The sequence below is a fragment of the Myotis davidii genome, unplaced genomic scaffold (assembly GCF_000327345.1).
Source record: "Myotis davidii unplaced genomic scaffold, ASM32734v1 scaffold533, whole genome shotgun sequence".
NCBI lineage: Eukaryota > Metazoa > Chordata > Mammalia > Chiroptera > Vespertilionidae > Myotis > Myotis davidii.
In genome coordinates, this window is record NW_006285996.1 from 5,091 (window position 1) to 20,986 (window position 15,896).

The following is a 15,896-nucleotide window of genomic DNA, read 5'->3' on the forward strand; positions in this document are numbered from 1 at the left end:
ATGTTTCTCTCTCATCGATGTTTCTAACTCTCTATCCCTCTTCCTTCCTCTCTGTAAAAAATCAATAAAATATATTTTTTTAAAAAGTGAGGTAATTTATGTAAATTTGCTCTATGAAGAACAATACCCTATATATATTTAGGAAAGTCTATCATCATCTCTGTCATAAAGTACCTCTTTTTACCCACCAAAGATGCAGGGAGAGTAGAGACAAGAAATTAACTTTCTTTGTTATATCTTTTAGAATTTTCTTCAATACCATTAATCAATATTCTCTCTTCTTCCCATTCTCTCACTGCATTATGTTTACCTTTTTCTCCCAGAATAGCAATACATTTCCCCATTTGTTTCCTTTGTTCCATGTTAACTTTACTTCTGAATCAAATGAAATAGGAATTTAAATATCAAATAGGAACGTGCATGACACATATTTCCTCGGATACATACACATGAATGGACACTACTGATGCATAGTATATATCAAAGGCAAAAGCAACAAAATAAAACAAACCCATTGCAACAACTGAGGCCATAACTTACCTTCTGGCTCACTCTCTGACCCTGACAGACTGCCATAGTTGTTCATTAATGAGCACAGGGCTGGTGTCACTTCCTTGGGTATGACAGTACTTTGTGGTTTCTCCTCTTTATCAGACTCTGAAACAGAGAAAGAACCAAGAGTAAAACAGTATACCAAAAATATCTACCACAATAAAAAGAAAACTGACAGCCCCCACTCCCTCATATGTTAGGAAAAGAGTTTTTTCCTAAATCTTCCCAAAGAACAAAACTCAAAGGACCTGAAAAATTTCTCCTTGGTTTAAATCTTCATGATCAGAGAAGTAATTTGCCCCAAAGAGAAGACACAGGGACAAATGGAAGCTATACACAACTGTTATTTCACAGATTATGGAATTTGGGCCTTCTTTAAATTAATTTAATTACAGTCTTTGCTATTAATTTATTGTATTTACTTTATGTATGCTATTAATTAATTTCATTAAGAGAGTAGAAAGACCAGAAATGTATTAAATTCCCTTGATTAGGATCAGACTTTGAATATTATATGTAGGAATAAAATATAACAATATCTACCTGTGTTATTTTTAAGACTGGTTTTAAGGAAATAGTAGTTATGCCATTCTATAGCTAAAAGCTTAATCAAAGAATTTTGCTGAAATTAATCTGTCCAAAGTTTTTATTATTTGGAATGTGAACTTCTAAGAACTTAACTAAACAAGCCACACATGAGAACTGAAGTACTCAAAAGCCTGCCAAAGGTAAAGTGTTTGATCAGAGCCCAACAAGCCTAGCTGTAGCCCCAGGACACTACCTATTACATTTGTTTTTGGCAGCTCTAAAAATATATTAAATGTATTCAAAACAACCAATAAAAATAAAGCCTGACCGAAGAATGAAGACAATAAGTAACTTGTCTATGTAATGAACTAACTCAACCCACAACCAATATGAGATGTTTCAAGACAGCATTTAATGTTCACTAAATCTAGGGGAAAGCAAAACATGCCAATAGAAAATGGGAGTATACTCTTCTGTGAATGTGGAACTACTACCTTCTAGTGGTTAAATCTAGTGAAGTTAAATCCTTTCTCCTCCACCCATCCACACTGCCCAGCACCAGACTGTCCAAAAACTGCTTGTCAATTTTTAAAATAAATTTTTTTTATTGATTTCAGAGAGGATGGGAGAAACATTGATTGGCTGCCTCCTGCACACCCCCTACTGGGGATTGAGCCCACAACCCCCATGACCGGGAATTGAACTGTGACCTGGTTCATAGGTGAACGCTCAACCACTGAGCTGCACCGGCCAGGCATTTTTATGCTAACTTATCACCTTTTCTCCTGGATTTATAAAGGGAAAGGGAAATATGTATTGTTTTTATCTATCTCTCTAAATATAATTAATATAGATATATATTTTCAATGGATTAAGAACAATCTACAACAATATTAGTATAGACATTGTTCATCCCATTATTTGAATGATGACAGGCCAAACTGTATTATTTCCTTCTAAGACCCAAAAAGAGATACCAAAAAGGGTAATACCTGTTCTTTAAAAGCATGAGCACATTTCAACCTTATGAGGTATCACTTTCAGTATTAATTATAGGTGGTGAAACCAAATTCAAAGAATCTGATAATTTTCCCTTAGGCAACACAATTACTAGTATACAACATTTGACTCCAAATTCCAAGTCTTTACTAGAGAGTTAGAATATCGCCTATAGATATAAAGTCCTCTTCTTAAAGGAAGCCATTCCAAGGGAAGTAAAGGCAAAAATACATGAATGGGACTGTATCAAACTAAAAAGCTTCTGCACAGCAAAAGAAACTAACAATAAAACAAAAAGGCAGCCAACCAGATGGGAGATAGTATTTGCAAGCAGCAGCTCTGACAAAGGTTTAATTTCTAAAATATATAAAGAACTCATAAAACTCAACACCAACAAACAACCCAATCAAAAAGTAGGCAGAGGACCTGGAAACACCTCTCCCAAGAAGACATATGAGCAGCCAATAGATATATGAAAAAAATGTTCAACCTCACTAAGCAATTAGGGAAATGCAAATCAAAACTACAATGCGATACCACCTCACACGTGTTAGAGCGGCTATTATCAACAAGACAAGCAATAACCAGTGTTGAGGTTGTGGAAAAAAGGGAACCCTCATTCACTGCTGGTGGGAATATAGACTGGTACAACCACTATGGAAAGTAGTCTGGGGATTCCTCAAAAAATTAAGAATAGAGCTACCATATGGGCTAGCAATCCCTTTCCTGGGTATATATCCAAAAAACTGGAAATTACGTATTTGCAATGATATATGCACCCCTATGTTTACTGCAGCATTATTCACAGTGGCCAAGACATGGAAACAACTTAAGTGTCTTGCGATAAAGGAGTAGATAAAGAAGATGTGGTTCATACACACAGTGGAATACTACTCAGCCATAAGAAAGGATGGAATAGCTCCATTTACAACATGGATGGACCTTGAGAACATTATGCTAAGTGAAATAAGTCAGTATATAAGACAGGGACAAAAAGGAGATAGCCGTTCAATAGAAGAAGCTTAAAACAAACTTGTGAACACAAACAGCAGTGTGGTGGCTGCCAATGGGAAAAGGGGGGTGGTAAATGTGGTCTCACCATATGATGATAGGAGAAAATCTGACTTTGGGTGGTGGGCACACAGTGCAATATGTGATCTTGTAACATAGAGACCCATACCTGAAACCTATATGATCATGTTGACCAATGTCATCTCAATAAATTTAATTTTAAATAATGAAGCCATCCTATTAAAATGTCTCTTTGGTCAATAACAATGTTAATAAATGTCTTCTTTACACTAACAGCTCCATTTCACTGCTCCCTTTTACAGCAAAATTCCAAACAGCTATTTGATAAAATTCACCAAGAAATCATCTGGGCCTGAAATTTCCTACAGCTGTCTGACCCACTCCAGAATTTACTCCAATTTGTCTTTCAGGCCCTCCACACCAGTGAAGCTTTTCCTGCCAAAATTAACCTGCTTCTTCCATGTTGACAAATCTAGAGGTCATTTCTCGGTTCACATCTTATTTAACTTAGTGACAACATTTGACAGTAATTACGTTTTACTTTTTTTAAAATACATTTTTATTGATTGCAGAGAGGAATGGAGAGGCAGAGACAGAAACATCAATGATGAGAAAGAATCATTGATCTGCTGCCTCCCATATATACAATGACCAGGAATCAAACCCACAACCTAGATATGTGCCCTGGCCAGGAATTGAACCCATGACCCTTCGGTGCATGAGACAACGCTCTGACCAACTGAGCCACACTGGCCAGGGCTCATGTTTTACCTTTTAAAAAACATTTTATTCATGTGGCTTCCAGACCCTCTTCTCTTAGCTCTGCTTTCCCAGTCTCCCTACTGAATCCTCCTCACTGACCAACTTCCAAATTTTTCAAGTGCCCCTAGTTCCAATTCTCATTGAGTTTTTCTTTTTGCCTCCTCCTATGATTCCATTTTATCTCAAATTTTAAAATACTACCTAGATGCCGGTGAATTATACATTTATACCTGCAGCCTTCAATTTTCCCCTAAACTCCAAAATAATCTAACTGCCTGTTCAACATCACTACCTAATATTTGGGGGAGATATTTTGAGGCTATATAAATACTCTATTTTACCTTAAAGTACCATTCACCAGTGGCTCTTGCCTGAAACAAATATTACTGTGGTGTTCTAATGGTGACTTTCTATTTCTCCCTAACCCTTCTACAATTATTATTGAAATTCTTCTATAAAAAAGAGTTGTCCCTCCTCCCCACATTTATTTATATCAGTATAGACCCATGAATATCTATTGTATTCTTTTGGCTATAATCTATTACTATTTATGTTGTAGCTCAAAATTGTTACAAGTTTAGCCATTGGGAGCACTTCCAGTTGGTCCTTATATCCTTCTGACATTCCCACATCCTAATGTTTTTTGAGCACTTTCTTCCTGTCTGGCACTGTATTAAATGCTCTAGGCCAGCCATGGGCAAACTACGGCCCGTTTGAAATGAATAAAACTATTGAACAAACAGACCGTACCCTTTTATGTAATGATGTTTACTTTGAATTTATATTAGTTCACACAAACACTCCATCCATGCTTTTGTTCCGGCCCTCCGGTCCAGTTTAAGAACCCATTGTGGCCCTCAAGTCAAAAAGTCTGCCCACCCCTGCTCTAGGCTCACCTTATATTTTCCCTTTCCCAAACTTCAATTATTTCTCCAAAAAACTCTGGTCTAGTCTCTTTAATTGGAGAATGGTAAAACCACAATCTTGATGTTTGGTGTTATCATGATTACTAGGAGTGTCACGAAGCTCACTATACCTGACTGCCTTCCCAAAGGTAAGAGTTAGGAATTCACACAAATGAACAACTCCTTCCCTATTTTATTCCCCCTTAACTGTGTATTGGAAATCCACCACACAAAATAACACTTTGAAAAGGGCTGCTATCCCTTTTGACTTGATCAAAACGTTTAGTAAGGTGACTTTTCATCTCAAAAGAGAAAGCTGTTTCCAAAGCCCTCCAGACACACCTACCAGTTCTAACAGAGGCATTTTGAGAAGCTACCCTGGAAAGACTATGCCAAAGACACTGTACTAGCTGACAGAATAACACTCAACAAACTTCACTCACCTTTTTATTTTTAATCCTCACCGAAGGATATCTTTCCATTGATTTTTAGAGGGAAAGACAGAGAAATATCGATGTGAGAGAAACACATCGATTGGCTGCCTCCTGCACATGCCTCGACCAGGGCCCGGGCCAAGGAGTAGCCTAAACTGAGGTACATGCCCTTGACGGGAATTGAACCCAGGACCCTCTGGTCCGCAATATCATGCTCTATCCACTGAGCCAAACCGGCTAGGGCTTCACTCACTTTTTTCTATATGTAACATTTTTTTTTATTGATTTCAGAGAGGAAGGGAGAGGGAAAAGAGAGACAGAAACATCAATGATGAGAAAGAACAATTGATCAGCTGCCTCCTGCATGACCCCCACTATGGGGCGAGCCCACAACCCGGGCATGTGTCCTTGACCGGAATTGAACCTGAGACCTTTCAGTCCACAGGCCAATGCTCTATCCACCGAGCCAAACCAGCGAGGGCTTCACTCACTTTTTAATAAAAACAGCCAAAACATTTCTCTAAACTAAAACCGTCACTATAAAAACAGTAGCAATGAAGATGATTAAATTAAACTTTAAAATGATTATAAAATACCAGCTCAAATAATTTCTCTTACTGTTAAAACACTACTGATAACTTTTCTTATGGTAAATCTCACTTCTCATGTATACATATCATATTCCCACTAACCAAAAATATAATACAATAATCTAAAACCTATCACTAGACTGAGTTTCTTGAAGGCAGAGAGAGACTTCTCTGAATCATAGTGCTAGACAAGCAAAAAGCAAGATCTCAGTAAATCCCTATGAAAATGAAAACAGAAAAAAAAAATTGCCTTCTGAATGCCTTGCCCAACTCTCCACACTAGTTGTAAAAGCTTCATATCTGGCTTCTTTCTACAATTTATTTCTTTACTTGTCTCTCTTCCTACCATTTTCTTTTCTTTTTAAAAAAATATATTTTTATTGATTTCAGAGAGGAAGGGAGAGGGGGAGATAGAAACATCAATGATGAAAGAAAATCATCCATCAGCTGCCTTCTGCATGCCCCCCCATTGGGGAACGAGCCCACAACGTGGGCATGTGCCCTGACCGGGAATGGAACCGTGACCTCCTGATTCATAGGTTGATGCTCAACTACTGAGCTACACCAGCAGGGCATCCTCCTACCATTTGCTATTGCCCTTATGGAACAAAACACAGTTAGTTATATGCTCTAGTCCAGGGGTGGGCAAACTTTTTGACTCGAGGGCCACAATGGGTTCTTAAACTGGACCGGAGGGCCGGAACAAAAGCATGGATGGAGTGTTTGTGTGAACTAATATAAATTCAAAGTAAACATCATTTCATAAAAGGGTACAGTCTTTTTTTTTTTAGTTTTATTCATTTCAAATGGGCCGGATCTGGCCCGCGGGCCGTAGTTTGCCCACGGCTGCTCTAGTCTAACCTCAAGAACATTTTCAAATTAAGTCTTGTAAAGAAAATGCTATCTATTGAAAAAAATCATCCTTAAAAAATGCAAACTTGGTTTTATGGTTTCCAACTCAAAAACAGATATTCAACAATGGGCATTCATGACAGCAGGTGTGCTAGGCCTGCTTATTTTCTTTAACATCTACCTTTTAAACAACAGAAGCCCATTTAGCTTATGTCAGTGCAAAGAATGCTGTCCTAGTCAGTGTTCTATAATAGCTATATCACAATGAATGAATGACAAACTGGGTCCTTTTTGTTTTGTGGCTGCTGAGGCGCTTCAGTCAGCAATGCTCAAGGACACATTACTGACCAGCTCCTTTCTTTCGTGCTCAGTGAAAACTTATTAAAACCACAGGCCAGGAAAACCATAAAACATGTTGTATGTATATTGAAAGAACAGCAACAAAATAAACGTGGTCCAAACAAATGAGATACCAAAAAGTTTAAAAGAAAATCTAGTGACAACAGGCCATACTCAAAAGTGATAAACTGGGAGACTCCAAATGATATGCTTCCCCTTGAAACACTGTCAATCCTACGTTTAAAGCATCTGCACAATTAGTGAGAGTTGACAAACTACCAAGTATTACAAAAAGGAGGGCTCAGGTAAAGATTTTCTAAGTATGATATGAGGTTTATAAAGATTAAGAACTGTTGTCTTATCTAAAATGTGAATGCTAATGTCTGGATTAGATTCTGAGCCAAGAAAAAAAAAGGCAAAAAAATAGAAGGAATTGGGAGATCTCCATTCTGAAAGTCAGCTTTATGCTGAGAAGTGTTAAGTGCTACATGAGAGCACAAACAACACCATTATCACACTGCTGTGCTGCACCCTGAATAATTAGCACACAACTGGATTTGACTGGCTCTGGCCCAAGGTGAAGGAAGCTGCTTCCAAACAAGTATAAGGCTAATATACTGGAGAGAATATTTAGGGCATCTGAAAAAAAAATGGCACATGTGGTTTTCTGTAGTGAACCTGTAATGAAAAGTTGAAAAACCAGTTTGTCTAAACACTGATTTGGAAAATGTAAACATCCAGAAAAAATCTGAGGTAAAGGATAACATGAGTTTACATGGAATTTCCCCCACAAAATGAGGATGAAAGGTTTTTATTACTGTTGCTCTTATCTAAAGTGTCTCTTAAAGACCTAGCTACAGGTTTAAGTAAAAGCAAGATATATATAATCATCTTTTCATTGCTATTTCACCAGATTAGCACATACTGAAATACTTCTTTATGAGAAATATGAGAAAACAGCCCCAGCTGGGTTGCTCAGCTTGTTGAAACGCTGTCCCATACACCAAAAGGTTGTGGGTGCGATTCCCAGTCAGGGCACATATGTAGGTTTCGGGTTCTGATCCCCAGTGGGGGTGCATAGCAGGCAGCTGATCAATGTTTCTCTCTCACATCAATGTTTCTCTCTCACATCGATATTTCTTTCTTTCTCTCTCCTTTTTTCTCTCCCTAAAATCAATGAACATATCCTCAGGTGAGGATTAAGAAATTTTCTTTATAAAATGAGAAAACAGAATTATCCATCTACCAAAGCTAACAAAACAAAAGCAACAAAGACCACTCAATATTACAGAGTTCTTAACAGTACATATGTAAAAGGTTTATTATAAGGAAACAAGTTCAATAATCTGTCATGTGAAGCCACTATTTTCCAGGCTGAACAGAGGCTGCTGGCAAACCTACAATGTAACGTTAGCCCACTCACTAATAATACTCCTTTGCAAATGAGGAAACACATGCAATTAGATAAAGCCACCCAATGCTATTGGAAGGAAAGGTAATAGATTACATCATACTATGGAAATTGTCCAACATATATTATCTTTCTTCCACATCTTGTCTGCCTCATACATCTACCCCCAGTTCAGAAAAGATGTCCTGAAATGAGGTTTTTTACAAGGAATTTCTGTAATAAAATAAAAGCAAAAGCATCATTCTACATTTTTACATATTTGCCATTAAACTCTCTACAAACAATGCTGCCAAGAATCTACCTCAGCATCATTGCCTATACTTACAAACACACCTTTTCCCGGATTAACTTACCAGAATCAGTATTTACCAAAACACTCAGAGGGTCTGCATTTGCCTTGGGTGGACCTTCAGGCTTTGAATCAACCAAGGAATTGCTTGATCCGATGGCTGTTCTCTGTCCGGCACAGTCATTTTCCCACTTGTGATGTCTGCCAGAACTTCTGATCTTTGCCATCTGTGAATGTCTGGACATTCCCTTCATCTTACTGGAGGAAAAAAAAAAAAAGAAAAAGAAAAAAAGATATATGCTATTTTTAATATAAATGACACTGACCTTGCAAAAAATATTTGAAAAAGTCTACTGCATGCAAAAGAAATCTGTCAATCAATCACTTGTAGCCTAGTTCATTAAAGAGACCAGGATAAAATAAATTCAATGGTTTCCAAACACAGAGAACTCTATGGAAGAACTTCAAAAGAGTAACACACCACAATATACCATATTTTATCAATTCCAAGATGCACATTGCTTCCCATATTTTAATACTTCTGAAATTGGGCTATGTTGTATAATCAATAGCAGGTGAATTTAACAGGCAGTTTTCTTTCATTCCTATTGTACATAAAAAAGTGTTTCTCATACTTATAAAGTGTGTTAAGTTTTGCCCTGCCGGCATGGCTTAGTGGTTGAGCTTTGACCCATGAACCAAGAGGTCATGGTTTCATTTCTGGTCAGAGCACATGCCTTTAGTGTGGAGCATGTAGGAGGCCACCAATCAATGATTCTCTCTGATGTTTCTATCTCTCACTCCCTCTTCCTTCCTCTCTGAAATCAATTTTTAAAAAGTGTGCCAACTTTTATCTACTCATTTTTAAGGAGCCTGAAAGTTTCTGAAGCATTTACAAATATACTGCCTTGTTTAATTTTCATGACAGCTCTTTGAAATTAGTTAGACGGGTACTATTTACTTTACAGGAGGATAACTTATAGACTGAGCACAATTTCACAGCTACCTCAAATTCAGTGCCCTCTCAACCACTACAATTACTCCTCTTAGAAGGAAAACAAATACTATGTCAGCATATTCTAATGTAAACTATGTATAGAGAAAAAAAGGTCATTTTATTATTTTTTAATTTTTTAATTGATTTTTTAGAGGGAGAAAGAGAGAGAGAGAGAGAGAGAGAGAGAGAGAGAGAGAGAGAGAGAAACATCAATGTGAGAGCAAAGCATCGATTAGCTGCCTCCTGCATACCCCCTATGGGGGATCGGCCTGAAACCTGGGCATGTGCCCTGAGAATCAAACTGGTAATCTTTTGGTGCACGGATGCCGCCCAACCAATGGAACCACACCGGCCATGGCAAAAAAAGGCCATTAAAAAAAAAAAGGTTTATGTCCTGGCTGATGTGGCTCAATGGATAGATCATCCACTTGGGCACCAAAGGGTCTCAGGTTCGATTTCCGGTCAAGGGCATGTACCTGGGTTGCAGGTTGACTCCCAGGCAGGGCAAGTGCAGGAGGCAACTAATCTCTCTCTCTCTCTCTCTCTCTCTCTCTCTTCCCCCCGCCTCTCTCACCATGTTCTCTCTCTCTCTCGCTCTCCCTCTCTCCCCCCCGCTTCCCTCCCTCCCAATCAATGAGAAAAACATCCTCGGGTGAGGACTAACAAAAAAACAAACAAGTCTATTCCCAGTAGACTATAATATAAGGTATCCTTTGGTGGGGCTGAGTTTTCACAAAGATACATATGCTTATCCTAATTTGTCATCAGGCAAAATTCATTTCTCCATTAATAATGGAGACTGCAGTTAGGAGTATAAAAACTAGAAATCTGGGTTAATTTTGCCATCTTCTGGTTGTGTCTTTGACAATATTAATAACCCTGAGTCCATTTACTCCCTCATCTGTATGTAGAATGGGAACCATAGAGATGTAGAGAATTACCACGAAGTGCTTCTAGAACAAATTAACATACTGGGCCCTTAATAAATGGTAGTTATTACTGAGAGGAGTTAAAGCAGAATTAGTAGATAGGGTTAGGAGTAGAAGAAGGAGGAATCGTGGAGTAGCTGAAACAAACAAAAAAATGTTTTGCAGAAAAACAGGGTGTTTTGAAACAAAGACGTTTTTCTTACAAGTGCAAAATAAAATGTTGCAAAAAGGCCAGAAACCAATCAGAGAGCGGCACAGATAGACAAAGAGCAGGCCTTTAGCAGATATAAGGGGAAGAGCAGAATGCTGGGGAGACTATGTTGGTTTGCAAAAAACTCCTGCCTTGTTTTGAACTCCTCTGATCCACACTTCAGCTTCATTTTTTGATTCCATGAGACACAACCCTGGGAAGAATTCCTGCTCACCTGTTCCCGTATTCATTTAATATCTCTGCAATGCATGAGTTCTTAATCCTTTTAGATTCACCATAATTTTTACAAGGTCTCATTCCAAAAAATCCTATATAATAAAGGGGTAATATGCAAATTAACCCTCAAGCCTTCACATCATCACAAGATGGCCGCCCCATGACATCACAAGATGGCTGCCCCCACATCATCACATGATGGCCGTCCCCATGTTGTCACAAGATGGCCAGCAGGGGAGGGCAGTTGGGGGTGACCAGGCCAGCAGAGGAGGGCAGTTGGGGGCGATCGGGCCGGCAGGGGAGCAGTTAGGTGTCAATCAGGCTGGCATGGGAGCGGTTAGGGGGTGATCAGGCAGGTAGGGGAGTGGTTAGGGGGTGATCAGGCAGGCAGGCGAATGGTTAAGAGCCAGCAGTCCCAGATTGGAGAGGGTGCAGGCTGGGCTGAGGGACAACCCCCGCCCCAGAGCATGAATTTCGTGCACCGGGCCTCCAGTCACATATATGCTCCAAATTTTATAGAGAACCATGGACCAATTTCCATCCAGAAATGTTGTTCTAATACCTCAACAGAGTCATCAAAGCCAAAACAAATAATGTTGCTGCCTCTAACCCACCATTACCATGAGGATAATGAAGAGAGGTCACTTTCCTCAGGCTCCCACTCACAGATGCCTTCCCTGTATCCAATCAGAGATGCTGCCTGCACGTGACCACAGATCACTTTTGAATGATCATCTTTAAGGTAATCACTAATAAGTAATGAGTTAGGATGATCCTTTAACTGATGAGATCAGTAAGACTTAATTGAAAAAACAGTTATTTAGTATTTGCATTCCACCCCGCCTTTGAGGGATTAGTTCTATTACACCACTGTTTGACACTCATTTAAAAGGAGAGTTTATTTAATCAACATTTAATGAAAATAAAAAACATAGATGCACTTAAAGTGGAGAGATTAGGAATCCTATCTAATAAAGAGGGAATATGCTGAGTGCCCCGCCCTCAAAGGTGGCGGCACCCACAACCACAAGATGGCAGCATCCAGTCCCCTCAGCCCCGCTGGGGCGGCCCGAGGCGCGGGCAAGCCTTATATGACGGCTGCACAGCCGCCCAGGGCAGTCCGAGGCTCAGGAAACCAGGGCCATCCAAGGCTTGCGCTGCCGGCAGTGGCAGTAGCAGAGGTGTGATGGGGCACCACCTTCCTCTGATCGCTGGGTCACCTCCTGCCCCTGAGGACTCCCAGACTGTGAGAAGGGGCAGGCCGAGCTGAGGGACCCCCGCTCCAATGCATGAATTTTCATGCACCGGGCCTCTAGTAATTATAACTAAAAAGCTAATTGAGAAGTAAATATAATATTAGCAATTATTTAACTAATCCAAAAGAAGGAAAGGAAACAAAAAAATTGGAAAAAATGTAAAACAAATAGGACCATGGTAGACTGAAACCTAAATATATTAGTAATTACATTAAATGTAAATAAACTAAACCCTAGCTATAAAAGGTAAACATTTCAGCCTGGATTTTTTAAAATGTCCAAATTATATAGTCAATAAAGAAATACACTTTTAAATACACAGACACAAAAGTTTAAAAGGAAAAGGTTAAAACACACCCTCCTTGCCCTGGCTGGTGTGCTCGCTCAGTGGTTAGAGTGTCAGCCTGTCCACCACAGGGTTTGCCCTAAGTGGGGCTCCTGTAGGAGGCAATCAACTGATGTGTCTCACACACCTTTCCATCCCTGCCCTGCCCCTCCCAGCCACCTCCTCTCTCTCTCTTCCACTCTCTCTAAAAAATCAATGGAAAAAATATCCTCAGGTGAGGATTAACAAAAACAAAACGGACACACACACACACACACACACAACCACTATCCTTATTCCATTGCATCATACTGTACCTTTGTCATAGTCAGGTGATTGTTCTGACTATAGTATCTCAGTATACATAGATCTGAGACTGTGGTATTAGCCAACACTACACTATCTTTATCACTCTAACTTTCCCAGCTATTCTAGAACTTTTGCATTTTCACATAAATTTTAAAGTTTATCAGTTCTGCCCTCTTTCACCATCCTACCACCCATACCCTTGCAAAAAAAAAAAAATCCAACTTGCTAGGATTTTGATTAGGAGCAATTTAAGGAGAACTGATATAATCACATTGAGTCTTCCAGTCCATGAACATTATATATCCCCTCCATTTATTTAGGACTTTAATTTTTCTGAGCCATGTTTTATAGTTTTCATAACAGAAGTTTTGCAAATCTCTTGTTAGATATAGTCTTAGGTATATATTTTGATGCTACTGTAAATAGTATCTTTTAAAATTTAATTTTCTAAATTCTACTGCTAATATACAGAATATATTATTTTCACTAATATATTGATTTTTTAAAATACTTCTATGTATTTGGCACCCTTGCTAAAGTCACTTATTAATGCTAATTGCATATTTGTTTAGATTTTTTTACATATACAATCATGTCAACTCTAAAAATTGACAGTTTTACTTCTTTCTTTTCAAATTTTATATGTAGTTTTTTCCTGCTTTACTACACTGCCTCGGATCTCCAATATAATGCTGAATAAAAGTGGTAATAGCAGATGGATATCCTTATCTTGTTTCCAACCTCAGGGGGAAAATGATCAGTATTTCACTAATAAGTATGATTGGCTGTAGGTTGTTTGTAGCCATCCTTTATTAGACTAAGGAAATTATCTCTTATTCTTGTTTGTTTAGAGTTTCTTTTTCATGAATAGATGTTAAACTATATAAATTTCTTTTATTTTATTAAGATAATCCCATTATTTTCCTCCCTCATTCTGTTAATGTAGTGAAGAACATTTGATTTTCAAACACCAAATCTAATCTTGCTCCTGGAATAAATCCCATTTGGCAATGAAGTATATCCTTTTCTCATATTGCCAGATTGATTTGCTAACATTTTTTTTTGTTGTCGTTAATCCTCTCCCAAGGATATTTTTTCCCATTGATTTTTTTAGAGAGAATGGAAGGGAGGGGGAGAGACACAGAGAGAGAAACACAGATGTGAGAGAGACACATCCATTGGTTGCCTCATGCACATGCCACAAGCCACAACCAGGACTGAGGATCAAGCCTGCAACCAAGGTGAAGTGCATACCCTTGACTGGAATGGAACCTGAGACCCTTCAGTCCATGGGCCAATGTTCTAACCACTGAGGAAACCAGCTAGGGCTGCTAACATTTTTTAAAGGATTTTTATGCTTCCGCTTAAAAGATATTTGCTTGTGACTTGCCTTTATCATAATACTAGGTTTGGATATCGAGATTATACTGGCCTATTTAAACAAGCTGGAAAGTGTTTCCTCGTTTTCTAGTTGCTGGGAGATTTTTCTAAGAATGATGTTTGTTCTATAAATGTTTTACAGAATTAAAACTAACGGTAACTATTCCAGGGGTGGGCAATCTTTCTTCTGCCAGGGCTATTTGGATATTTATAACATCATTCACAGGCCATACAAAATTATCAACTTAAAAATTAGTCTGCTATATTTGGGCAAACATTTAATTAACTCACCCCTAATGTCTTGGCAACACCAGACCAAATGATTTCACGGGCCTCATCCAGCCCTTGGACAGGACGTCCCCCACCCTGGATTTAGGCATCCCAGTCATCAGCCAGGTTAGATCAGCCATCAGTTAATCAACACCCACCTTTAACTGAGCCTTGTCAAGATCAGCAGATATGTCTAACTGAAACACAGCTATACCCAGATGTCTGAGCAACTGACTGATGTATTTTTTTAAATATATTTTTATTGATTTCAGAGAGGAAGGGAGAGGAAGAGAGAATTAGAAACATCAATGATGACATAGAATCATTGCTTGGCTGCCTCTTGCATGCCCCCATACTGGGGATTGGCCCACAACCCAGGGGAGCAAGAATCGAACTGTGACCTCCTGGTTCATAGGTCGACGCTCAACTACTGAGCCTTGTTAGCTGGGCAACTACTGTATTTTTTTTTTTCTTAAAGGACACCCATTAAGAAGCAAAATGGCAAGACACAAACTATGAGATAACAGGGCAATACATATATTCTACTCCAAAAAGGACTGTATTTACTAGTAAGTAAATAATTCCTACCAATCAAGAAAAGCACGAAAGTACTGTTAGGGAAAAAACCAAGATGGCAGCATAGGTAAACACCGGAAATTGCTGCCTCCCACAACAAATTCAAAAATACAACTAAAAGACAAAACGGACATCATCCAGAACTATAGGAAGGCTGGCTGAGTGGAAATTCTACAACTAGAAGGAAAGAGAAAAGCACACTGAGACTCAGAGGAGCTGCAGAAGTAAAGGGCAGAGGTACTGAGGCACACGCGGCAAGGGCTGGCGACTGAGGACACGGCTGTCTTTTTGAATCAGGAGGGAGCGACAAGCCCCTGACTGCTCTGAACTCCAGTTCCAGGAAGTCTCTGGGGACCCAGGACTCATAAAGGGAGAAATTGGACTGTCTGTCAGTGGGCAGAACTCAGAACTTGAGGGCAGCTTTCTCTTGCAGCGATTACCGGGACACTGAGATGGGGGGCCCCTTAGGGCAAGCAGGCCTGAGGATCAGCCATAGCTGCTTGCTCTGCCCTGTTGATCCCCTGAGACCCCGCCCGACCCAAGTTGTGGCAGAGGCTTTTGCATATGAAAGGCCTGGCCCTTTGCAATCTGAAAATTACCTAACAATCTGCAGCTGGGTCAAAGAGACCCACAACATCCAAGAGAAGGCCCAAGGCCCCACAGCAACTTGCACTGCTTCACAGCTGGGCCTCATCTGGCCACCTCCAAACCCCAAACAAGGCAGGGGAATCTGC

General features: G+C 39.3%; 1 protein-coding gene across 1 annotated transcript in view; it reads right to left on the reverse strand.

Annotated features, from left to right (window-relative positions):
- Positions 1 to 445: 445 nt before the first annotated feature.
- The window catches only part of NUFIP1 (nuclear fragile X mental retardation protein interacting protein 1), a 39,164-nt gene continuing 23,713 nt past the window's right edge, over positions 446 to 15,896 (reverse strand). The window contains exons 7-8 of the mRNA XM_006757184.2: positions 8,758 to 8,951; positions 446 to 657 (exon numbers count right to left, since the gene is read on the reverse strand). Coding sequence (XP_006757247.2) covers positions 461 to 657; positions 8,758 to 8,951 — 391 coding nt within the window. The 3' untranslated portion in view covers positions 446 to 460. The remainder of the gene's footprint in view (positions 658 to 8,757; positions 8,952 to 15,896) is intronic.